The sequence below is a fragment of the Lepidochelys kempii genome, chromosome 6, assembly GCF_965140285.1.
Source record: "Lepidochelys kempii isolate rLepKem1 chromosome 6, rLepKem1.hap1, whole genome shotgun sequence".
Classification (NCBI taxonomy): Eukaryota; Metazoa; Chordata; order Testudines; family Cheloniidae; genus Lepidochelys; species Lepidochelys kempii.
The window spans coordinates 66,978,495-67,005,975 of NC_136385.1; the positions used below are offsets into that span (position 1 = coordinate 66,978,495).

General features: G+C 43.9%; 1 protein-coding gene across 2 annotated transcripts; it reads right to left on the bottom strand.

The window, feature by feature from the left end:
- Positions 1-1,693: 1,693 nt before the first annotated feature.
- MED6 (mediator complex subunit 6) lies at positions 1,694-27,463 on the bottom strand. 2 transcript variants are annotated; one of them, XM_073348504.2, is made up of 8 exons: positions 27,365-27,463; positions 21,019-21,178; positions 19,738-19,829; positions 10,049-10,131; positions 8,540-8,648; positions 7,076-7,191; positions 2,864-2,891; positions 1,694-2,199 (listed from the first exon to the last, which is right to left on the bottom strand). In XM_073348504.2, exons 1-8 carry the CDS (start codon positions 27,384-27,386, stop codon positions 2,069-2,071), a joined length of 741 nt encoding a protein of 246 aa, XP_073204605.1. In that variant the 5' UTR covers positions 27,387-27,463; the 3' UTR covers positions 1,694-2,068. The 2 variants fall into 2 exon arrangements, with proteins under 2 accessions (XP_073204605.1, XP_073204604.2); XM_073348503.2 differs by lacking the exon at positions 27,365-27,463 and adding an exon at positions 23,843-23,948.
- Between the last annotated feature and the right edge of the window lie 18 nt (positions 27,464-27,481).

Genomic DNA, 27,481 nt, shown 5'->3' on the forward strand with positions numbered 1-27,481 from the left:
AAAACTTACCCCAGGCACAAACTCTTTGCCCTTGGAGGGTACGCTGCCATCACCAAATGATTTAACAAAGAATCAGGGAAAGGACCACATGGAGTTCCTATTCCCCCAAAATATCCCCCCCAAGCCAGTGGCGTAGCTAGGGGGGGAGCGGGGGAGCAGCCACTCCCCCACTGAGCACAAGTGGCGCCTTGTCAATGTCTTGGCGCCTTTTAAATTTTCCCCTGCAGCAGCACTTTTATTCACCCGGCGGCGCTCCGGGTCTTCGGCAGCACCTCGGCGGTGGGACCTTCACTCGCTCCGGGTCTTTGGCGGCACCTCCAGTGCCGAAGACACCTGGCGCGAGTGAGAGCCTGCTGCTGGAGAGCCGCTGGGTGAGTAAAAGCGCCACAGCGGGTAGTGCCTTTTTTTTGGATCGCTCCCCCTGTTCCCTCCACCTGGCTCCGCGGCTGCCCCAAGCCCTTACCCCCCCTTTCCTGGGGAGGCTTGAGAATAATATCCTAACCAATTGGTTACAAAGTGATCACCGACCCAAACCCCTGGGTTTTAGGACCATGGAGAAATCAGTCAGGCTCTTAAAAGAAACAGAACTTTATTAGAAAGAAAAATGGTAAAAGCAGCACCTCTGTAAAATTAGAAGGGAAGCTAATCTCACAGGGCAATCAGATTTCAAACACAGCGAATTTCCCTCGGGGCAAAAACTTTAAAGTTACAAAAAGAAAACCAGGAATGCACCTTCCTCTCAGCACAGAGAAAAATCAAGCCAAAACAGAAGTAAACTAATGCATTTCCTTGCTAGTACTTACTAATTCTAATGGAATTGGATTGCTTGCTTTCTTGATCTCTCTCCGGCAAGCACACAGAACAGACAGACAAAAACCTTTCCCCACCCAGATCTGAAAGTATCTTGTCCCCTTATTGGTCCTTTTGGTCAGCTGCCAGCCAGGTTACCTGAGCTTCTTAACCCTTTACAGGTAAAAGGATATTGTGCCCCTGGCCAGGAGGGATTTTATAGTACTGTATACAGGTTGCTACCCTTTCCTTTATACTTATGACAGGGAGTCTGACACTACAGCCCATCCAAGCACACTCTAGCTTGCATTAGAGACATTTAAACTTTGTCCATTATTTAGGGCACTTGTCCTTGCTCTTCTGCTGTTTAGTATCTTGTCAACTACACTGTAAGAAGACTAGGAAGGAGAAAAGAAGTTGGAAAATATTTTTCCTCTCAGAAAACAGCTAAAGTGATCTAATAAATTAAAACAATCTTAAGTAAAGACCAAGAAGGGCAAGCGATTTCAAGGACAGCTCTATCCAAACAAATGAGACACACAGGCCAGTGATTCTTTTTCTTTAAGTGAAATGGGATGGCATGGTAAGTATGAAGGCAAAAAATATTTTAAAAGAATGAGAGCAAACTAAAGGTTGACAGCCAATTACATGGATTCAGCCCTGCCAGTTACCCAACTTTTTTGATCTATATCCCAGCATTCTAACAGGCACAGCAGTTTATAGCAGGCAGCGTAAATCCTTTAATGCCATAGGAAACACTCACCTTCCTCAAAAAAGGTTAACATGCATAATATCATGGTATATCCTGACATTCAAGTGAAATCCACTACCAGCACACACAGCATATTCAGTAGCCATTTCCTAAGTAATCAGAGTAAGCAAGAAAGGCACTTCAACAGCCAAATGTTGGTGTACCAAGAATTCAACTTTTTATTAAAAAGTTCAACTTTTTACATAGAACACACAATTACCTGAGGACATGAAAAAAAAAAAAAGGAGTTTTACAAGGAAGTTGCAAAACGCATTCACGTGAAATTCAGCCAGAAGCTAACATCCAAAATGGGGAGAAGGCTGAAAAATCCCCTCCCGGTGCAGCTCAAGTCTTTCCATTGGCAGCTTTTTAAATAGGTTTCTGCTGAGAGAAGAAGCTGTTGCAAGGGGCTTTAAATCCTTCAGTGTCACAATCCTGAACGTTCAAATACAGATAAGGGGGAGTAGGAGTCACTTGCAAACTCTTCTCCAGACGTTGAATCATCGAGATATGGAATTGTCCATCCCTTCACTGGAGTCTCATCCGTTTCTCTGGGGGCCCTTTAGTGCCAGCACTCTGTTGGGCATTCTTTACAGTCTCCTTCTCCTCAGGCTTTATAGCTTCAGGGGCTGGTTCTGGCTCCTTCTTGATCTGATCCACTTAATAAAAAACCAACCATCAAATAAATTATAACTCAGCATTAAGGGTTTTACATTTCTTTTCAAATTCTTTTCAGGTTGTTTTGAAAAGATAATGGAGTTTAAGAGAATAGAAGCCAGTCAATACTTGTGCAGGAGACATTCAGGGCTAGATTCATGGCTGCCACGGTACAGGGACTGGGAGGAGAAACCTTGCAGTTTCCCTATTCTGAAGTTGCCGAACACCAGCACAACCCCCTCAGGCAGTCCTTGAGGTGCCCTAGCTTGCAGCCCTCCTGCAATGGCCCTGATGTAAAATCACCAAGATGCAGAATCAACCTGGCCATTGGTCTCCCCAAGAGCATCTCCTGATTTGGGGCCTCTTGGCTCAGCAGCTCCCTTAGAGGGGTGGGGCCTCTTGCACAGGGGACAGTCTCCAGAAGGCAAGGGGTGGGATGGGACATCATACAGCCTAAGCACAGAGGTGAAGTCCCATCCGGCACCTAGAAAAATTAGGCCCATATTGAGCCTGATTTTGCTCTCATATTAGTCAATGACAAAACTCCCAACAATTTCAGCAGCAGCAGGAGCAAGCCCATTAGTTAGTTCAGCCTCACAACTGAACCTATATCACACCTGGATTTGGGCTCCTTTTAAAAATCTTGTAATATGTGAGATCTCTTACCTGCGATGGGCTTTTCTCCAGGCTTTTGCTATCAAAAAAGAAGAAAAGAAAGTCAGATGAACTGGAGCTTTGTTATTATCATCCTTTGCTAGCACTGACTAAAATATCATCTTTTGCTGTAGAATACTTTCAGCAAGAGGGCTTCTGAGGGATATCAATGAGGAAAGGCCTCACATGAATCGGAACATCATGGCGATGTCAAACAAGAGAAGAATGACGAGCAAGCCTTCCAGAAGCACTAATTAAATTCTAACCCATATGGGAAATTAACAGCACACAAAAATTAAATGTTTTATTCTCCAGTCATGCAAAGAACCTTATCCCTTTCAAGTCATTAATGCCTGTTTTCCTTGGCTGTAAAATATGGCTCAAGATGTCTGCATATCCACCAGTGCAAAAGAGAATCAAATTTTGTAAAGAACAAAAAATGAGTTCAGACCATTTGAATCTAGAGCTACTCTTTTGACTCATGCAGTTAGCTAATATTTGGGGCTTTGCAGGGTAGTTTCATAGAATCATAGAATATCAGGGTTGGAAGGGACCTCAGGAGGTCATCTAGTCCAACCCCCTGCTCAAAGCAGGACCAATCCCCAATTAAATCATCCCAGCCAGGGCTTTGTCAAGCCTGACCTTAAAAACTTCTAAGGAAGGAGATTCTACCACCTCCCTAGGTAATGCATTCCAGTATTTCACCATCCTCCTAGTGAAAAAGTTTTTCCTAATATCCAACCTAAACCTCCCCCACTGCAACTTGAGACCATTACTCCTTGTCCTGTCCTCTTCTACCACTGAGAATAGTCTAGAACCATCCTCTCTGGAACCACCTCTCAGGTAGTTGAAAGCAGCTATCAAATCCCCCCTCATTCTTCTCTTCTGCAGGACAGAAGAGAAGAATGAGGGGGGATTTGATAGCTGTTATGAATGTTTCATAGGACATCCCACATGAATTATGCTCTCTCTCTGCTCAAGCCTTGACTATGACTGTAATTAATTATTTTTGGTAATTTTATTTATTTGCTTGCAGTCTTGTTACTCTTTGCAATGATCTGATCAGATAAACCACTAAAACAATGGGCAGGGTCAATATTTTTCATTTCTTGATGTAAAATGTTGCACAACATTGCTGCAACTGAGTTGCATCCCACTCCAGAGGTGGCTATATTTCAGTTATGGTTGAAGTGATTCCTGTGTATCCTATTACCTGCTTAACATGAATGGGGTAATTAATTTTTGTAAAATACTTAGACCTTCCGATGACAGGTTCCATGAAAGTATTATTCTATTTCAATACCACTTTAAGAATTTGAAATGCACTTCCCTACCAATGCAGTTCTTTCCCACTGAGCAAACATTTATTTTTCTCCCACGGTGTCAGAAGGTATTTGAATTTGGAAGTAGATTAGAATCTGGTCTAATCCAGTGCTTGCCTTCCTCAAAGTATTCCAGAATGTTTTATAACAATTACAGTAGTTAGAAACTAGCCATTGCAGCAACTGTAGGCAAAATACCAGAGTGCATAATGGCAACAGCTCACCCACAGCCTCGGACATTTAAATATATTTTATTGAGTCAGGAAAGTCAATTTGCGCTGCGCATTTCCTTAGTAGTTTGTGCCTCAATAATATTATTTCCGAACAGCTTTGGGAATATTGTTCAGAATCTGCTTTTGCAGGGACAACAGGTGAAGCACAATAGTGCTAAATACTGACTATGGGAGGCATCACGTCTAGTAGTTAGAACAACAGACTGTGAGACAGAACATATCTTCCATCCCTGACTCACTCTGTCTTGCTGTTTGACATTGGACAAGTTATTTGACTTCTCTGCACATCAGTTTATCCCTCAGTGCAGGGGATACTTATCTACCTTTTGCAAGAGACCGTGCACTTACAGAATGCCTTTCTCTGTTGATGTCAAATGATTTTATTTTTAGGTCTTACAGAAACACTGTCTTTTTTGTAATTTCTTGGTGACTGAGTGGTGGGCTTAAGAAGGGGAATAAACAGGTATGTAGAATCCAAAGGATGATTCCCCACCTAACTATTTTAACAATAGGTCAAATTTTGGGCCTGAACTATTGTATTTAATAGTGTGTCCTTATATCTGTATAGATCAGTGATTCTCAACCTATTTATCATAGTGGGCTGCATATGTGGGCCACATTGTGTTACGTGAGCCACAGGCTGAGAACCATAGCACACCCCCTCTAAAAACTCCCACAGTACCCTATTCCCAATGCCCCTGCCCAGAGACCCTCCAGAGAGTAGAGCCCTGGGCACGGGAACTGGCAGTCAGACCCCAGACTTTGCCATGTGGGGCCGGGCAGCCGGGATCCCAGACCCAGAAGCCGGCATCCCAGGACCCTGGACCTGGCACCCCGCCACGTGGGGCCAGGCAGCCAGCAGCTGGGACCTGGACGCCGCCGCGTGGGGCCAGGCAGCCAGCAGCTGGGACCTGGAGCCAGGCAGCCAGCACCCCGGGACCCACCACCTGGCAGCCAGGACTCAGACCCCGCCCAGGGCCAGGCAGCCGGGACCCCCGGTACAGGGCCAGGAACGGAGCCCCACCTAAAACTTGGGGGTGCTGGAGCACCCCCATAAGCCCCTCGTTTCCAGCACCCCCCACCACCTCACTGCCCAGAACCCAATCCCACAAACCTGCCAAGAGATCCACTCTATTGCCCTCTGCCCCCCTGTAGCACTCACCAGTCCCCTGCTGGCAGGAGCGCTCCAGCAGGCTGGCAGACGCTGTCTCCCCCTGAGCCAGCCTCACCCCCTGCCAGACCAGAGCAGCAAATTTTCAATTTTTTAGCACACAGCTGTGTGCTAATTGGGCCACATGCAACCTGCGGTTGAGAACTGCTGCTATAGGGCATTTCATCACAAAAAATCCCACAGTTCCTTACAGGAATGACTTCACCAATGGATAAAATGCAGCCACTTCTGAAGTGGAATGTGGCAATGACAACTTAGGATAGAAAGAGAAGAAGAATCCACTACAAATATGTGGGGCATGTATTTATTCACAATGGAATTTGGTCAGCCTGCTGGGGCTAACAATGTTTACCTCCCAAAAAAACTATCTGACTAGAAGGACCCCTACTTTACATTTAATCCAAGCGAGGGTAGTTTCCTCCACCAGTGCAGGGCTTCCACCACGCTGCTGAGACACTGGTTCAATACTAACTCAGCAGAAAGAATGCCAACTATTGAATCACCAGCTTTCATGAAATGTTTACCATGTCTCTTTAAATCAGCAATTGCATACACAATGCCAGCTCTGCAGAAGTTCTACTTGTCAAGGAGAGTAATTTTTTTCCCCACAAGCAAATAAATTGCATTTGTTAGTTCTTTCCCCATCAGACATTTTGGTAAAGAGTGGGTGAGTAGATTTTTAACTTGGTATCACAGGGGGAGCTGGCCCTGTAAGGAGATTGGGGCTCACTGCTCTCGTGCCAAGCTAAATCTACCTCCCCGAATGAATGCATTGAGTTGGGGGTTCATGATTGGAGCATGCTGGGAGATAATAGGGACAGCCTGAGTTCAATGAGCTTGCTGAGTTAAGGGAGAGACAAAGGAGCAGGGAGGTTGTGTGAGCTCCTACTACACAGAGACTTTCCTTACATCCCAGGGAGAGGGCCAGGGACAGCAAGAGAGCCCTGCAGGAAAGCTTCCGCAGGTGATCCAAGAAGTCCTCCAAAGCAGCGAGAGAAAAAGGCCAGACTGGAGCTACCTGCAGTGAGGGGCAGGAGCAGCGCTCTTAATAGGGACTGCTGAGCATAATGAACTAGTGAGCCTCTAGAAGAGGGCTGAGAATTTCTGGTTGAGCTGTTTTATGTTACAACAAACCAGTCCCCAGAAGGTGACAGTAAATACAAAACATCAGTTGTGTCAGTTTTGTTTGGCTGTGGTAATGGGAAAACTGAGTTGCCAGCAGGGTTTGACATCTGATGAGATAAACCCTGATCCACTTGGGTTGGTAAATTTTCATGGCAATTTTGCAAGGCTACGGCGCACATTTTGGGTAACTCCTTCACCTATGCTATGGAGTCTTCCTCTTCATTCTGCATTAAGAGAACCTGTTGTTTTCAAAGTTCCTACTCCAACCAATGCTACCATTCCACCAAGTACAGTGAAGTCCCACAAGTTGTCCACCTGAGGAGCCCTGATGTTAATGCTGAAGTAACACTGCAGACACAAATGACTATATTACCTGAACAAATCTGGGTGGAAATTTTTGTCTCAGGTCTAGAAGCAAAGCATCCACTCGCTGCCTCTGGAAAATAGAGCTTGGTTCTTCCTTCTTCTTGGCTTTTGGTTTGGCTTTATCTGCAAATCATATACAGAGGCTGAAATGCAACATCACATCAAATGATGGAAGTTCTAGTTCTCTTTTATCTGCTCTTCGTTCCTGTAGAGGGTTGTCCTTTCTGGCACTGGGTGTGGCCATTCCTCAGTTTCCCCCCTGCTGTTTATCTCTATTTCCCCTTTGGACTGCAGTCCTCTCTCTTATAGTAGGGTAATTCAGTCTTCAGTCTCCCGTCTGATATAACAGTTTCACTCTCTGGCCAAATTAAAGTCCAACCACAAAACAAAACATGTCCGTCAACGCTCCTTAGGCTCAATACTCGCTTGCCCTGTTGATACAGGGCTTAACGTTCTCTATCCTACTCCAGGCCCCAACTTTTACCCCTGTTGATGCAGGGGAGTGAAGCAGACTTCCTCCCAGTCTCACAGAAGTCCTAGCATGGTGCCTCTAAATAATTACAGGTGCCAACGCTAGGCCTCAAGCCCACACCATTGCTGTGTTGCCCCTAACCTTTTCCTTCACTTCTTTTACCCCTCCCCACACTTCTCTCTCTTCTCAGGGCTGCGGCAGGGAGAGATGTTTCTCCCCCCCGTCCCCAGACCTGCCATGGTGGGGAGAGATGCCTCTCCCCGTCCCCGGCTCCCCCCAGCCCAACCTGCTGCGGCCGGGGGAGAGGCACCACTCCCCCGACCCCAACCCAGCCCCAAATCTGCTTGGGCAGAGGCACCCCTTGCCTGGCCCCAACCCAGCCCGGCCCTGCCACGGACAAGGGAGAGGTGCCCCTGCCCCAACCCTGCTTGGCCCCACCGCAGACTAGAGACCCTTGCCCCAGCTCCAACCCCGCCTAGCCCCGGACCTGCCATGGAGGGGGAAGAGGTGCCCTGGCCCAAACCCAGCCCGGACCTGCCACAGACAGGGGCAAGGTGGCTATCCTGTGGCCGCAGCCCTGGACCTGCCACAGTCAGGAGAGGCACCTCTCCCCCCCAGCCCAGGTGCTGCTGCAGGGAGAGAGAGCTGGGGGGAGTCCTCTCTCCCCACCATAGCCCCAGGGCAGCCTGCACCCCAAACCCCTCATCTGTGGCCTCACCCCAGAGCCCGGACCCCAAGCCGGAGTCCTCAACCCTCTGCCCCAACCATGAGTCCCTCATCACCGACCCCACCCCAGAGCCCACACCCCCAGCCAGAGTCACATATCACCTCCATACTGGTGCACATAACAAAATTAATTCCGCACATGCATGGGAAAAATTAGAGGGAACACTGGTTATAGGAGTTATGGATGCTAAAGTAAACTTCGGCTAAAAATTTAAGTATTAAGTCCAAAGAAAAGGAGAATTGCTTAATGCACTGAGGGCCCAGAAATCATACCTCGTTCCTCCTGGTCTTTGAAATGCCACCAGTAGCCTTTGGAAGGGTGATATCGGCAGTATGACATGGCTTCATCAAAAGCAGACTGAATTCCATGCACTGCAGTGAGCTTTCAGAAGAAGTCAACATAAGAAAACGTTCAGGAATTTAACAGAGTAATATATAATACAAACGAACAGCCAAGTCTATGCCTAGATACTATTACATAAATAGTGACTGATAGAGTAGAACATGAAAAAACACTGTATGTTGGTAAAAAGCTAATCAAGTTTGTGAACTACTATGGAATGTAGTTTTACCATTAAAGTAGCTTTTCCCTCCATCAGGCAATTATTTTACAGTTGCTATTTGAAATAACATTTAGATTTTGTTTATAAGACAGACTTTTATAAAACCTAGTGTGAACAGAAATATTTTTGTGATTTTTGTATTCTTTGAAAACAGTTTTCAAAAATATTTCTATCCAACACAAGTTTTGCAGATTTATACTAGGGCATGAAAAGCAGAAAGTGAAAATGACCATTTTAGTTTTAGTATCCAAGATCGTAAAAGTGCCAACAGCACCAATAGTGAAATGCAAATTCCATTTTAACATCTTTCAGTTAAATTAGGAACTTAGATTAAAAGATTTCTTTAGCAATTTTAAGCCTGACATTGTCCCTTTGAGTATTTTAAAATTTAATCTCTCTCCTTTTTCAACCATTAAGATTATTCCATCCCTAACAGCCTGTCAGAGCTATTAAGGCACACTATACTCTTCTGGGAACATTTCACTTTCATTGCTAATGTAGAGTACTCGGTATACAGTGCATTTTTTACTAGTAATAGATTATTACACTAGTGACTAAGAACCAACCAAGAACGGGGCCCCAGTGTGCTAAGTGCTGTACACACACAAAGTAGTAGACGTCCCTGCCCTGAAGAACTTACAGTCTAAACAGAAAAAACAGATACAGGGTAGGGGAAAGGGTAGAACACACAAGCAAAGCAGAGCAATCAATGCGATGGCAGCAAACAGCATGTTAGTTCCACAATTTATTTATTTTTTGGTGAGGGGAAGGTTAATTCAGGGGGGATCTGCTAAATGGAAAGAAAAAGTAAGGGAGGAGAGACATTGAAAGAAAGGGGAGTGAGAAGGACCGGGCAGGGAAGAAGAGGGTTTAATGAATTGTAGTTATAAAAAACTGGATTAGTCATCTTATTTTATTAACGCTAATGTTAAAATTATATAATACATAGATTAAGAAAGGAGTGTCTGTACATCTGGGTATAGTGCTTAAATTATTCAAAAGTACAAAGGTAGGTTTAAAAAGTAATACAATATATATAGTACATAATCAGAAATAACCCAAATAAGATTAATAAATTTAACACACATCTCATTTTCCCAAAATGGAGGAAAACAGGGAAGAAATTTCTTGAATTGGGTTGGGGGAACAATGTAAAATAAAAGCAGATATGAACTGATAATTGTTTTATATCAACTAAATGCATAGTAGAAACACTTACCACTCTGGAATTTATGACAGATCCCAAATCAGGTGCCTGATAAATCACTCCAGCAATAATATAGTAATCAGCTAATGGGATGACTGTAAATAAGGAACATAGTATCAGTTTAGTCAATAAGCAGAGCTCTGGGTAAGCAAGGGACAAAATTGTTTAATTTCACGGGTCACATAGTGGACTTGTTTTTTACTTGTTTCACCTGGTCAGGTGAATTTGAACTTTCAAGCTTTTCCTCCAAGTATAGCAAAGCACTTTACAAAAATTAGTTAAGCCTCACACTATACCTGTGAAATAGGGCAAATATTAAGCCCATTTTATATCAAGGAAGCATCAGTTTATTTTCCTGTTCCACTGTCACAAACACAACTAACAGAAAGTTAAACTGTTTTTAGTATCACATGAGAGCACTCAGACTAGCACTCCTGGAAGCAGTTCAAATGTCCTTTGCCATTCCAGTAAACCAAACAATAAGCTACAATATGGAAACCAATCATTCCTAACTTTCACTCAGACCTTTCCAGCATTACTGCTTAAAAATGTCACACTCTGCAAACACTTACCTTTTTGGAATCAGGCCTTGTACTTTGGGTTTTCCTGGGAGGCCCAACTAATATAGTTCTGCAACAAACCTTGCAAAGCCCTGTCCACTACAGCTAAACCAGGTTGGAGATGATCCCTTCAGGGTCTGAACAGCATTCTTTAACCTGACTGTCGAACAAGGTTTCTTTGAAGTTTTTTGAAGTTGAAGTTGCACAGGGCTTGTCTACACAGGAGGTTTAAACTGGATTAAGTCAAGATAATCCAGTTTGAAAATGCTTGCATACACAAGACAATCTATTATAGCACACTAACTCTGCATTTATCTCAAACTCTGGAGTTCTCTTGCAAAGTGCACTAACTTTGCTGCAAATAGAGTTAGTTTGGTGTATTGTTTGTGTACACGTAATGCTGCTGAGCACTGCTTTGGCAGTCCTCCAACAGCTATCCCACACTGCTTTGCAGGCGACCGTCACTGATCTGTCTGTTTACCTGTGTGCCCTCTCCTGCTCTGGTGTCAAGTTAACCAGATGTCCCTTCCCCCATTTAAAGCTGGTATAGGGCCAAATTTTGCCCATTTCCCTGGATTTGAGAATATCACAATTACTGTGATATTACTCCAGAAGTCCTACAATATGCCTGAAGGAGCTGCCTGAAGCCATGCTGATACCCTGGATCTCATGGCCATCTGGGGAGAAGCACTGATGCTAAAAGCTCTTATGGCCAGCCACTGGAATAAAGATCTCGTTGTGAACATTGCTAAGCAGATGTCCCAAAGGGATCATTAGTGGGATGCCAACCAATGCCAGATAAGGAACAAAGAGCTCAGGAGGACTTGTATTAAAACCAGGGATGCCAGGAAAACATCTGGCAGGGGACATATAACCTGACTCTGGCTTGCAGGGCTCAACCTGCGGGGCTAAAAATAGCAGTGTAGATGTTTGAGTTCAGGCTGGAGCTTAGGCTCCGGGACCCTCCCCCTTTGCTCGGTTTCAGAGCTTGGGCTCCAGCCTGAGTGGGAACATCTATGCGGCTATTTTTAGCCCTGTAGCTTGAGCCCTGTGAACCCAAATCAATTTGGCCCAAGCTTTGAGACTTGCTCCTGTGGGGTGAGGAGGGGGAAGGATAAGGGGTGTTGCACTGCAGACGTACCCATAGATAACGACTGATAACAGTGAATGTTTCAGACAATCATTGCAGAACCCTGTTTTTCTCTTCACTTTCACCATGTCTGCAGGGGAGATAAAGCAAAATCTATGACTGAGAAATTGCTCCACATTTGTCTGGACATTAATGAGGAACAGCTTCATGGTTACCCCACAGGAGTAGTTCACAATTCCCTTCCACTCAGAGGACCATCTTGGTGAATATCTGCATTGTGTATTTTGCTGTTCTGCTCTTTGCCTTTTTGAATAAGGGCATTTTCTGCTTCCTAGTCACTCACCTCAGTGTAAAGTCATCCCAGAGTTAAGCTATCCTTAAACAGGACGTAGGGGGCATTACTATCCAGCTCACCCCCAGATGCCCCCTGCTAATCCCTCTGACACCATATAGGCACCTCCAAGGCACACCAAAGCTGCAAAACCATACTGGGAACATAAATTTGCAACACTGCTCCCTCCACCCCAACCCACGCCAATACACCCTGGAAGGCACAACAGCAAAGCCAAACAGCACATCCCGCATAGACAAAAACCCAAATGCACACACCACTTCCCGCTCTTGGGGGAACCTCAGAGATGGTAAGAATCTCAGGGAGGTAAAGTCAAACATGCATATAAAAAATGCTATCTCAGCCTCTCCAGAATTTGAACAAACACTCACAGGCATGGCACCTGCCACTGCCCTTATCAATGGCTGAGCAGCTCACAAACCTGAGGTGGAGGAAACAGAAAACTTGTGACAAATGTTTGTGGACATCACTGCAGACTCTCAAAAAACCCTGAAAATAACAGAAGGATGGAGGCACAATTGGCAGGTGTAGAGGGAATTGCAAAGGACATCCTCCTCCCACTTCCTCTGCTGCAGAAGTTCCCGCTGCTGCCACACCGCCTGCTCAGTGGTAGGGTTGGCAGAGTCCAAAGGAGACGGCAGTTGCCAGAGATAGCACAGCCGTGGCCAAAGACAGCATTAAAAAAAAAGACAAGGAAATGCAGCAGCAACTTCTGGAGGCAGTACAAAGCCAAACCGCTCCACTGCCGTGCAAGGTTAGCAGACACTGCAGTGTTCCGGGACCCAGCTATGTTCCGCAGCTCCTGGACAATACAGGATACTGGAAACACAAGCAACACCTCCCTGTTGTACTCCCCAGAGCAGTGCTTCCACGGGCCATTCCGTTCACAGAGCCAAGGCAGGGTACTGAGAATAGCTGCACCTAGGAGCCCAGGTCTTTTGAGCCCTCTAACACCCCTGGTAACATCAAGCCTCACCATTCAACTCCAGAAGGGCCACAAACAAGACGAGGCAGAGGCAAGACATACACTCACTTGTGACTTCAAGCCCCATGTGTTGTGCCCTGCACTGCACCGTGATACGTTGTTTGACTATTGTTTTAACTAAAGGTTTCTTGTAGTTATTAGACAATAAATTGTTGTTTAATATATTGTTTCATAATTAAACGTTTTCATTATCATTTCAATTCAACCTTTATTTTGGCTTGTTACACACTACATTGCTTAATAACAAAAACTGAAAAATTCATCCATAAGAAGTTAAGAGTATTTAATACAGAAATAAATTGTTTTATAGAATTCATAAGGTTTTACAAAAGTAACTAGGCAAAAACACAGGGTAAAATGAGGAGTGGCACAACATTGCACCTCCACCAGCCATGAACAACACTGACTTGCTCACAATCCATTCTAGAGGGAGTGGGTACGGGTTAACAGCTGGGTATACAGCTGCACAATTTCAGGCCTAGGATTCCAAATGAGAGCAAATGGCATCTCTGACAATATTGCCCAGCTGTTTCCATGTTGTATTGGACACCTGGCTGGCTGCTCAAACCAGTAAACAAGTCTCTGCGCCTCAGCCTCCCACCCATTGTTAAGGTTTTCTCCCTTACTCTCACAAATATTATGCAAAATACAACATGCTGCTAGGTTAGGGGACTTTTTTTCCCAGCTGCTTCCAATCTATTCCACAAACAGCACCACCTTCCTTTCAAACAGCCAAATGCATACTTCACTCCACCCTGAGGCAGTAGTTAAACAGTTCCTTCCTTCTATCCAGGCAGCCTGTGAATCATTTCATTAACCAGGGGAAGCTGAAGATCAGCTGGGCCTCCCAGAATAACTAGAGCAATGTCTGCACCATTAATGTCCATAGTGATCCAGAGAGCGAACGGTCTTTTCTTCATTAACATAAACAGAGCTGAGTTCCGAAAGAGCCTAGCTCGTGAACCCTTCCACACCACTCTGTATTTATGTCCATAAACCTGACAATGTGATCAACCAGCCTTTGGAGCACCACTGAGAAATATTCCTTTCTGTTTATAAATTATTTGGGGTGGGGGAGAGAAAGACGTGGGACGCACAAATAATAAGCACATGGGTCCCCATCAGTTGCTCCAATATGCTCTGGGAACCCAATGCATGCAAAGCCATTGATAATCTCCTAAGCATTACCAAGCTTTATAACCCTGTGCAACAGCACCTTATATATGGCATCACATACCCACATGACAATGGCCCCAACAGTCAGTCTCCTTACACCTAATTGGTTGGCCACTGACCGGGAGCATTTGGGTTGGCCAGCTTCCAGATACCAATGGCAACCTGCTTGTTCATGGGTATGGGGTATTGCATACTGGCACGCTACCGCTCCAAGTTCAGTTCAGCCAAGATCTCCAAAATGGTTGCCTCCCCCAATCCTGATACCCTCTCACCATGGTTGGTCATCCCAGGTCTTCAGAGCAGCTGTTTCCCACCAACCCATGCAGGTTTCCTGAGCCCAGAAACCACACTGCATGGTGTGAAGCTGCTCCAGGAACTGGCATAATTCCTGTATAATCAGTTACTCAGTGCCTCTGCTTCCTCATTCCCATTCCGCTTCCTCTGCCGCTGAAGTTCCAGTGCTGCCACATCACCCGCTAAATGGTACGGTGGGCAGAGTCCAAAGGCAAATTCATCCAGCACAGAGTGCTGAAATACAGCCCAAGCAGCCTCTGTTGATTTGCAGTGGCCAGCATGAAGCATTGTTGGGCCCACGCTGGCCGACAGCAATTTGCAAATGGTGCTAACCTTCCCAGAAAGGAAGTATGGAGTGGAGACAAAGGAAACATGGCATTTAAAACATTTTTTGCTTATGCATCCCAGTGCCCAGTGCAAAAAATCCCAGAATGCACACTGCTCAGCAGCGAATCAAAGGACCATGAGATAACCTCTGAGAATGCCCAAGCCGCCGCTGTGTGTATACAATGATGCACACTGGGAGAGGGCACACTGTCCCATGTGCACACTATTGGTGCAACTTGACTACTGCACGTTACTTGACATGCATCAAAAAGCTGCAGGTTATCCCCTGCCCACCTCATGTAGATGAGCCCAGACAGCTCAACTACCTTTAAACAATGTTATCAGCCTTAGCACAGTGTCATAGTGGCAGTGATGACATGAGAGTCAATCCTCCCAAAACCCTGACACTTGCCTGTGTTTGTTCGAGCTCCTCCGTCTTTCTCAACACTTATAATTACTCTGGAACCCCAGGACTCAGCTGGTGCCCTTGCTATATGAACCCTGGTCACTCACTCAAGGTAACAGATCATTGAGGGTTCAGGACAGTTGGGCAGGGATCAGGCTGTTGCCCCGAAGTTCTTAGAGGCAAAAAATGGGGCAGCAGCTCCTCCTCAGTATCTCTATGCAGATGTCATACTGAGCTGTTTGCTCAGGTGCTAATTTGGAGGAAGCAACAGGACAGCAACTCACCCTCTCAATTGCTCCATTTCCCCCATTGCTATTCCATCACAGGTGAATGTTTACCCCTAGCCCATAGCTGCAACAAAATGACAGACAAAATTACATGTTGAAAAATACTAAGTAATGTACGTTGGAAAAAACAATCCCAACAAAATGATGGGATCTAAATTAACTTTTACCACTCAAGAGATCTTGGAGTCATCATGGATAGTTTTCTGAAAACATCTGTTCAGTGTGCAGCAGCAGTCAAAAAAGCTAACAATGTTAGGAACCATTTGGAAAGAGATAGATAATAAGAGAGAAAACATCATAATGCCACTATATAAATTCATGGCATACCCACACCTTGAATACTATGTGCAGTTCTGGTCACTACATCTCAAAAACTATATTAGAATTGGAAAAGGTACAGAGAAGGGCAACAAAAAAGATTAAGGGTATGGAACAGCTTCCATCTGAGGAGAGATTAAAAATCTGCGACTTTTCATCTTGGAAAAGGGATGACTAAGGGGGGCTATGATAGAGTCTATAAAATCAGGACTGGTGTGGAGAAAGTGAATAAGGAAGTGTTATTTACTCCTTCACATAACACAAGAACCAGGGGTCACCAAATGAAATTAATAGGCAGCAGGTTTAAAACAAATATAAGGAAGTACTTTTTCACACAACACAGTCAACCTGTGGAACGCGTTGCCAGGGGATTTTGTGAAGGCCAAAACTATAACAGTGTTCAAAAAAAGAATTAAATAAGTTCCTGGAGGTCCATCAGTGGCCATTAGCCAAGATGATCTGGGATGCAACCCCATGCTCTGGGTGTCCCTAGCCTCTGACTGCCAGAAGCTGGGAGTGGATGACAGGGGACAGATCACTCAATTGCCTGTTCTGTTCATTCACTCTGAAGCACCTGGCATTGGCACTGTCGGAACACAGGATACTGGGCTACATGGACCATTGGTCTGACCCAGTATGGCAGTTCTTATGTTCACAACTCTAATGAAAAAACAGTAGGAAATAAAAGTGAATGTAGATCTCTAGTTTCCTCTTCCCAAAACATTAGAAAATGAAATGCTTTTTTGCTTAAAGTACAAAAGCAGCACATTTCTTTACAGCTGCTTCTTTTGGCTTCCCACAGCTCTTCTGACTGGGAGAAATTCAGAACTTACCATCCTGTATGGTACCAAGAAGACAAACATGAAAGTTCATCCCTTTCCCTGGAACCATACGGCTGCAACAATGGGTCTCTAAAGTTGTTCTTTTGCCTTTCATTCTCCCCCATCCATGACGGCTTCTGAAGTTACAGCAGCAAGCAAATAAATGAAAGGGGCCTGCCTTAAAGAAATATTGTGCAGAATTTCCCTGTTAGATCAGGAGAAAAGACAATTCAGTGGTCCAAGAATCAGGATTGAAATAAACACTTCTCCGTGGCCAGAGGTTCTAATTCTGACAGGGTTAAATAAATGTCACGTAGTTTAAGATGCAAGAATCTTAGAAACTGCAGCTCTGATTGGTCTACATAGGTGTTAAAGACAAAATTGCACTTTTCATAAATTTACAGGTTTGCATTGGTGTCCTTCGCAGTGCAACGTTACTGTGTGCTGGTCAGCTATTTCCATCCGCTCTAGCATTGTGATCTCTATTATTCCTGCTTTTTACTCTTGTTGATGATGAAAGTGCACTCCACCCAGTAGCCTCTGTAGCACTGGGATCAGTGATAAAGCTACATTCTAACAGGGAGGGAGTTCAATCCCTGACTTCATTATAACAAATTTCTGTTTGTTTTTGATTATCACCTACTGCCCCAGAGCCAGTGCGAAGAGTCTGAATCAGTTTGGGAGACGAGGGTTATCACATGCTCTCAGCTGGTTTGTGAAGTGAGAGATGGTTCTGGGAGGAGGGAGATGATCAGTGCACAGACCTAGTTTAGAGAGGAAGGAGGAACTTATGGTGGACTCCTTCTCTGGAGTACTTACAACGATAAGGAGGACAATGCTAGCTCAGATAGCTGCTGTCATAGTCCCATTGTGACAACAGATGCAGCAAGAGTATCACTTAACCTATGGAATTCCTACTGTCAGATATAACTGAGGTAAATAGCACAAAATGTTTCCTTAAAGAATTAGACCCAGGAGTAAGAATAGCATTTGTAGATTCAGTAACTAGGATACAATTATAAGGACTCTCTGTTCTCATGCTTCAGGGCACAAACTGACCACCTAATGAGGTCAGGAAGAACTCCTCACCATAGTCAGCTGTATGATTTTTTTTTTTAAGCCAGAGTTCCAGATTTGATGTTTCATTAGCCTGTCCCAGGGCAGCAATGCTTGTGTTTCTAACAAAGCAACTGAGAGAGACAAGGTGGATGAGGCAATATATTTTATTGGACTGACTTCTGTAGGTAAAAGAGACAAGCTTTTCAGCTACAGAGATTTTCTTCAGGTCTGGCATGGTTTAGCTAGAAAGGTTGTCTCGTTCACCTACAGAAGTTGGTCCAATAAAAGATATTAACTCATCCACCTCGTCTCATTCATATCCTGGGACCAATACAGCTACAAAACCACTACAAATAAATTAGCAACTGATATTTCTCCTTAAACAATATTTAGAATCAAGAGGACATCATCCACCAGATTATAACCATTTTAACAAAGATCAAACTCTGGGCCTAAAATACTTTGACAAGGTACTTTTAAAAGTGGAAAGTATGAAACTGATGCTTCTGCAATCCCATGAGAGTACTGATTACCTATTCTGAAACTCATAAGCACAGGGAAGGGTAGGACTCTCTTCTTTAGCTAATCTGCCTTTAAGATCCTAAAATCTGTGCCAGGCTACCAAAATATGGATAACATCCAAGGCAGGGAACTAAGCAATATAACGATGAAATCTTGCACAAACTGAAAAGAGTATTATTAAATCATTCTCTTCTAAGCTCCCTACAATGAATGATCAAATTACACAGCTGAAGTCTGAATGTTTATACTGTAAAAGCCATAACTCCACTCCAGATTTTAAAAGGTTGGATATTAAGGAACAACAGAGGCAGTGAAGTGATACATTGGGTTATGGCACACACCTTCAACACCAAGAGATCTAGGTTCAATTTAGATTTTAAATTCAATCTAATCTAAGAAGCAGTCGGGTGCTCTTTTCCAATATGAATACAATACACTAAGGCCCACTGCCAGAAACCAAGCAAATTAGGAGCAGCAATAGAAAGGTATGAATCCATTACAAAAGCCCTTTCTCATTAGAACAAAAATAAAACCTTACATTACTACATTATCATTTATTCTAAAAGATCCCAAAGAGCTTTACAGCTTATGTACAGTAAATACAGAACACAGTTCATCCTGATCTGAAATGCGAAAACTTATTAACAGCTCACATGAACACTACAAGTCCATTTAGGATAAGATATGAAGAATACTGAATCCAACTGTATATAATAGGGAGACAGAATGTAGTTATCCCAACTGGAACTTAGACATGGAACAGTGGAAATATCTCTACTCTCACTTAAAGTGCCATGGAATCTTTAATGACAGCAAAGAGTTAGAACTTTGATTTTATGTCTAATCAGATAATGGCATCTACACTACCTCAGCACCCTCTAATATACTGGGGTGCTTTGGTTCAGTAATGACTCAGGGTGAAATATCACCTACTGAATCACCAGTTTCTTTCCTGGGAGGTCTCCCAGTCATGTATTTACTAGAAGACCCTATTTAACATGTGCAGTCTGAGAAGCTCACAGTAGAAAGTGGCAAGGCTGTAGAATAAAAATGGCATTATGCAAAGAGCAACGTGAATGTTCCCCTTACCCTAATAAGTGGTTTCAGAGTAGCAGCCGTGTTAGTCTGTATCCGCAAAAAGAACAGGAGTACTTGTGGCACCTTAGAGACTAACAAATCAGAGATTTCCAAATTGTATGATAATCACTCAGAATGATTAGCATGAAATTTAATTTGCACTAATCAGCCCCAGGCAAGCAAAAAATTAGTATTATGTTTAACTAATTAAACTGAAAACCTTATGTACAGCATATCATAAATATAGGACATAGCATGCATGCTAACAACTACCAATTGCTCCTGGCAAAATTTACTGCAAAAGCAGCACTTTCTCATTGCACTATTAGTATTTTGCCACCAGAGGGCAATCCCCTGCTGTTGTGAACACACAGAGCAGACAATCACCAACATTGTCATTAAAGGGAAAAGCTGTGTGAGCCCTTACCTTGTGTAGGAGACTGTCTTTGCTGCTTTCGAATTATGAAGAGGATGGGCTCTTGAGCATGAAGGAGGATATATTCCACTCCAATCATTTGGCTAAAAGACAAGTGACCAGAATAAGTAACACCATTCATCTGAAAGTTAAAGATATAGGATGTGAAAGCCCACCAAAACAACAATCACAGGGCCCGAAGGTCACCCCTTGATGGGTCACAAGCTCTTGCATTAGGATTTTCCAAGATAAATAGCAAAACCTAGCCTTGTGCTCACAGTGAATTAAAAAATCCTGGAGTCAACCTCTTGGCAAATAGCTTACTGGCAGAAGAAGAAACAAATGGAAGAAAAATGGAACTTATAGTTACAGATGTTGTTTACATATGGAAGTGACAGGCTAACAGCACTGACCAGAATGTATTCAGATGATGTGAAGGCTCCTCCCCTCCAATACCAGATGCACACAACTTTACCAATGAACATTTAGTATGATCTACATTGTCCCACACTAGCCTATTTCTAGGTCCCCAAATAGTTCTGTCAATGCACCTCACTTCTGCCTGCAGTTCCACGTGCCCCTCTCCTGCCAGGGCCCCACATCAAAGAAAGCCAGTTGCATGCTGTGATGTTGATAAATGGCCACTGGTAATTAGAACAGCCTACCCATTCATTTCCCCTCGGGCCCAAATTAAAAGTCATACTTCTCATCCTGAATCTTCCCATGGTGGGGTATCTGTTTTAATTATCACACCTAATTCAATGTGGCAGGAATGTAGACTCTTATACACAATTCTGTGGCAAAGCTCTAAGTGTCCAACTACAGTAGATCCCATTCAAGAGACATGAAATTAATCCTCTTCATCTGATTACAAAATTAGGCTGAGTCATAGTCCCCAAACATTGTCACTGTTTTTATCCTTGTCGGTAGCTTCTCTACACACACACACAAAAAATTAGCTTTCTAGCTAACTGGCTTTTTTGACATTTCTGTAGACCTGCAATCTCAGGTGTACCCAAAATCCTATCTATAATGCTTCACAGGTGGCACCACAGGAACTAGGAGAATATAAATTGCTTCTGGCATCTGAAAGAGGATAACACCCGGCTGCAAGTGGCTGCGTAAATCAACCTCAAAAGAAGAACAGAGACAGGGAACAACAGAAGCAGGATCACAACTTTCCCTGCACTCTTCAATTCAGCTGTTGGTGACACCCTTTAGTGGACAAGTTGAAAATCACCAACCCAGAAAGCAATTTTTCAGGTTAACTCAGCGTTCCTTACAGTAACTTACTGCAAGTGGTCCAAGGTCAGCCGTTGCATTTTGACTACTTCGTTGTTACATGTTCGGTCATAGAATGGGTTACTTCGCTCTGAGAAATAGTCTAACACACTTCCATTGTTTAATATAGGAATCCAGGAACTGTCAACCCAGGAAATTCCCAGGAGGTTATCTGGGAAGAAAAAATTAAAATTAGCACCAAAACAGTCAGTACGGTTAGGGATTCTTACCGATTAAGGACCTACTAATTAGAACACGTCAAAAAAAAAGTTTTCATGAAAATTTTTTTTTTCCTAAAATTCAAAATTTTGACCACAAAAATCAATTTTTTTTAAAATTTATTTCTTCCGTTGGCTATTACATGAAGATATGGAAGATACACAGACACCTTTATTTCTTCGGAATGCCAGTAGGGAAAAAATTATTAGCACTCGCACTTATGGTCATACTGTACATGGTTTAGATTAAGAACAGCAGCATTTGCCAAGTGGAATGGGCAAACTAAGCATGATCTTCACTATGAAAGTGAAAGAAAACCTAATAAGTAAGCGGCAGCCAGCATTAAATGCCAGACCAAACAAAGTTGTGGAGATAGTAGTAGTAGATGCCGTAGTCAAGTGATAAATGTGCTAACATTTACTAGACTCTCCTCCCATGGCTGTATGAAATTTAAAGGGTCTAGAAATTCAATAATTTTAAGCCACAGTCGTAATAATCTCCACTCCTGGGAGAGTAGGAAACACAATGATAAGGCATCAATTTTTACACTGAAAAAAGAAAGATCGCATGGATGGAAAAGTGACTGAAAACTGCATGCAGGATTGAAACCTATGAATGTAATGGGACTACTGCATTATTTGCAAACCCAAAGCTCTTACTATAGTCATTCCCTTGTAGATGTTTTACTTCAGCTGAAGTTTTGAATGTACAAGGAATGAAAGATTCAAATCCAAAATGTCATTGAATATATTATGAATCTTTTATGAAGTGAACCTAGGAGCTCAGCAAACCATGGTTAACACAATATAAATGAATAATTCATTTTTGCATTGTCAATCTCAGAGCTACTAGTCTAGTTCTTACATAAAATGGAAAAATGAGGTTTTCATGTTATTTCACATATACTACTCTCTCCCCTCATCATAAACATAGGAGATCCTCCAGTACTAAAGGTATTTTATTATTTATATTGCAGTAGCACCCACAATATGCTAGATACTTTCCAAATATATATGCCAAGGCCTTTATCTCAATGAAAATAAGGTACCCAAACCTCTCAGTATTCATATTCTTGGCATGACACCTGCTCATCTAGGTTTTCAGGAAGCATGAAAAAAATCTCATTTGTGCCAGAATGACGACTGTATTTCTGCAGAAGTTTCTCCCAGGTAGGACTGGAACTTCAGAGTAAATATGCCATAAAGCTGAATGTAAAGTTCCAACTCCAGACCAGACTATTACTGGCCATTACTTCTGAGTCGTCCATTTATTATTGCTTTTATAACATGCAAGAGGCCATCCTCTAGGAAAAAGCAACCCTGATACCATATATCAATTGTTCCTCTTCAGAAGGGTACATCTTCATTTTTGTGTGTGTAAAAAACTGTACGACAATTCCCAGTCTTTTCAAAAAAGGCATCTTATTCAATGCATTTAAATAGAGTTTGAGGAATATCCTCATCTCAACCAACAAATGGCTGTACCATTCCTCTCAATCTACCTTTGAAGTTTAATGTGAGACAGAGACTCAAAACTAAGGGACACAGAAGTCCATGGCGGTACAATAAAATAAAAAAGAGAGATCCTCATCTCACTTCCAAAACCCTCCCCTCCACCACTTTCTCTGTCACCATCACCAGTCTTCCTAGTGACCCAGCCCTGTAACCTGAAGTTTGTCTTCAACTCCACCCTCCTTCTAGACTTAATCTAAATTTTACCACTTCTTCCTCCATACATTATCAAGATCCATCCTGTTCTCCCTATCCACAGCATTAATATTCTCATCCAGGCCCCTTTTTCTCCCCCCTCCCCTCTCAATTACTGCATCCTCCTCCCTGGCTTTCCTGATATTCATGTTGCCTCATCCAGATCCATTCAAACTACTGTTAAGATCATCTGTCCAGCCCACCATTTGGCCTTGCCACCCCAGTCAGTCATTCCACTGGCTCCCATTTTTCCATGACTTCAAACACAAACTTCTAATCTTGACCCTCAAGGTCCTTTCACAACCTAGCTTCTCCTTTTTATCCGTTATGCTATTTTACCTGTTGTGTCATGACCTCACCACACTGTCAACAATACCGGCCTCAATCACCAGCATCTCTGCACTTTCTTCCACACTGACCCATATCCCAGGAACACCCACTCTGAACCAATTTATTAAGCCTCTGCTGACTCCTCCAAATTCCTTCCCTACACCCACCTCTACCACACTCTTAAAAACTCTTGTTCATCAGTATCCCAAGAAACTTGAGTGCTAACAATTATTAACATTTCTAGTCTAAGTAACCATAGACTCTTATTACCCTCACTGGCCATCTGTGTGCTTTTCTCCACATGGTGCATCCTGTTTTTAATTACTCTGCATGCTCTTTAGGCAGGCACTGTCTTGTAGTCTATGTTTGCACAGCACTTACTACAATGGGCCCCTGCACTTTATTGAACTTTCTGCACTACTATAATACAAGTAATATACTGAAGTGAGATAAGTTTCGCAAACGTTACTCACGCTCCCTTTCTTGTTTTAATGGAATCATAGAAATGTAGGACTGGAAAGCACGTCAATCTATTCTATATAGGTTTTTATACCACATTTATCACTGCAGTATCTGAGCACCTTGCAATAGTGTATTAAGCAATATGACTGTGATTACACATCGGTCAGTTGTTTGTTCTCTCATCCTCTCTCCACAGGGAGAAGCATTTGCAATGAAGTGTCTTGTTTTCATAGGTTGTTTTTAAAAATAAATAAATGCCACTTGCATGTGGAGCAGAAAGAGGTGAGATTTATGATAGTCCTTAGTTTCTGGGGGAGTTCATTCCACAGTCCTGGACCACACCCAGAGAAGGTTCTCTCTCCTGCACAGATGAGTTTTACTCTTATTGTAGACAGGTCCATCAAGCCAGGGGAGCGAAATTGTTGACCACAGTATCTATCCTGGAGTTTTAGATGGTTTTTAGGTACCCTGGCCCCAGGCAATGGAGTGCTTTGAAAATAAGGACTGAGGACCTTGAACTTGATTCAAAATTCTATTGGAAGTTAGTGTAGAGAGCCAGAGGACAGGTGTGATGTGCTCGTGATAGCTGAAGAGATGTGCTGCAGCGTTTTGTACTAGTTGGAGTTTCCTAAATACTAAAGGCTTCATGCCCAGGTATATTGCATTGCTGCAGCTCAGCCAAGAAGTGACAAAGACATGACAAAGGCCAGGTCTTCATCTGTATGGATGGGACAGAGTCTCCTAGCCAGCCAGAAATGGTAAAAAGCATTACTCATGGCTGTTGCTATGTAAGAAGTGAGCATCAGTGAGGAATCCAAGAGTACTCCTAGACTACAGACTGAAGTGACTAACTGTGAGAATGTGACCCCTCAACCAAAGGGAGACGGAACCATGGCTGCAAATTCTTCAAAATACTTTCTTCTGTCCACCAGCATGACCTCTGTTTTGCTCAAGTTGAGCTTCAGCCAGCTGTTCTTCATTCATGGGCTGATCTCATCCAAGTACTGTGACAGCTTGCTCGTAGCGATGCAGTCAAGAGTCCCTCCTTCCATGCTGAGGCATCCTAAACCATCCTGACAGATATTTGTCCAACCTGTTATCAGAAACCTTGAATGATAGGGATTCCACCACCTCTCTAGGTAACTGTTCCAATGCTTAACTATCCTTATAGTTAGAAACTTTTCCCTACTATCCATCCTAAATCTCCCTTGCTGCAGACTAAGCCAATTATTTCTTGCACTACTCTTGGAGGACAAGGAGAACAACTGATCACCATCCTCTTTATAACATACTTTTCTATATTTGAAGAAGGTTCTCATGTCCCCCTCAGTCTTCTCTTCGCTAGACTCAACAGGCCCAATTCTTTCAATCTTTCCTCAGAGGTCATGGCTCTCTAAACCTCTTATCATTTTTCTTGCTCTCCTCTGGACTCTTTCCAAATTGTTCATATCTTTCTTAAAGTGTGTTGCACAAAACTAGGCACAGTACTCCAGCTGAAGCCTCAATAGCGTCAAGCAGAGTGGAATAATTACCTCCTGTGTCTATATATGATACTTCTGTTAACACATCCCACAATCACATTGCCTTTTTTTCACAACAGCACTCTGCTGACTCATATTCAATTTGTGATCCCTATCATTCCCAGATCCTTTTCTGCAGTACTGCTGCCTAGCCAATTATTCCCTATTCATGATTCAACACTTGTGATTTAAATTTGATGAGTCTATATACAGAGATGAGTACTTTAAAGTTGAAGATAATGCAAGCAGAGGTGTCAGCTCAGAATGTTTGGAAAACTTTAATGACAGGCTAACAAGTCCTATACTGAGTATTTTTCACTGCTCCAGAACTGTGTCACGAAATGGAAAGAAGCCAAAAAGAATGGTATATCGATCTAACACACAGGTTTGAAATACTGAGATTCCCTCCATCCTTCATCCGCTGAACTAAATCTGACAGGCATTATAGCACCCATCAATATATAAACAGTGAAAGGGAAAATCGGATCTTCATGAAGATAGTCTACAGCATAATTCAGAATAGATTCTGCTCCTCTCTCTTCACAGATTCAGGGAAGCTCTACTTCTGGGTGGGGGTTTCAGCTCTCACTGCTCCTCCACCATCCTGTTACACCTTCTTTTTTCTCTCAACTTTTGTTGTAGCTAGGATGGGACAGCTTCAACAATAGGGAGACATTCTAAATACAAGCACTCTTTAGCTTAATCTAATATCATTCATTGGTTCTTTCCAAAAGGCAAACCTTCTCAAATAATACAATGCTTTTCTACCAAAGTAATAGGGCACTTCAGAAATACAACAGCTTAATCACATCAAGTACCAAGCAGCTTGCCATGTGAGTCATTTAGCAGTCCTGTCTGCTTTTTTCCACTGCATTTTCAATTAGAGTACATTTGCCTCATGGGTAAACCCATAATTTCTTGTTTCCCACTGTTGCAGGGTGACATGCATTGCTTGTCTGCTTGGCTGCCAGTCTCCACATCACAGAGAGTTGGCTAAAATTCAGCAATTAGTGGAGTGATTTCTGCATTTAATTAGGGCACAATCCTGCAGTCCCTAGATAGGCAAGATTCCCACTGACCTCAGTGGAAGTCTTGTTTGCACAGGGCCTACCACAAAACCAGGCCTATAGCTTGTAAGTCACTCTGGGATCCTCTGCAGTAAAAAGTCAGTATATAATCAAAGGTTAGTATTACAGGTTGCAGAAAGGCAGTATTCCAAGAAGGTATGACTATACGTAAAGTAACCCCATGCTAAGAGCATCAAGATGTAACATGCAGAGAAAGGGAGAAAAGGAGCTTCTGGACTGTTACATCTCTATGTAGTTATTTATTTTGTGGAGAGGGGGATTCAGTGTCTTCTGAGATTTAAAGAACTTTGAGATGACAAAGATACAGAGATCACACAGGTCTCTCATTGCCACCGGTCACAGGCTTGCAGCTTGTTTCCCTGGACGACATGCCAGTAGCAAGGCACATACAACATGCCGCGCGGCAACCATCACCGCGGCCCTGCAGAAGTAACAGTCAGGAGAGATCAGCGGGGCTCTGCCTGCGAGCTCTGTAACGGCAGGAAGGGTGACAGGCGGCGTTTCAGGAGCTAGCAGCACAGACATGCCACAGAGACCCTGTGCTGCGGAGCCTCTTGTCCGGCAGGCCGGCGAGGGGGCCGGGGGTGCCCACAGCACAGCGCCCGTCTCCCGCCACCTGCTCCCCCAGGCAGCCCCAGCAGGGCGGAGAGGAGCCGCCAAGGCCAAGGAGATTAACCCTTAACCAGCCAGCTCCAGCCACCCCAGACGGGTCGGTGCATGGGGCTGGGGGCTGGTAACAGGGTCGGCCCCCCGGGGGCGGTTTTTAAGGGGAGGGGCCGTTTAAGCCCAGCGGCTGCCCTGTGGTTTGTACTTTATAGATGAGCCCTGGGTCTGGATGTGCCGAATCGCCCGGGACATCAGGGGCCGTCTCTAAAGTGCACGCCCGCATCGTCGGCGAAGAGCTCCCAGCCGCCATGGCCTCGGCGGCCGGGCAGGGAGCCTGCAGCGCTAGAACCCCCGTCCCCGCGCACGCGGCCCGCCGGCACGTTCACGTCGCTTTCCAGTCCCATCAACAGAGAGCGGGAGCCGGTACCTCGGATATCCACCGCCGCCATGATCCCCAGCACGGCGCACTTCCGCCCAGCGCGGGGTTTGCCCTCGCGCAGGAAACCACAGCGAGCAGGAAGTGCAGGAAACCATAGAGAGAAGG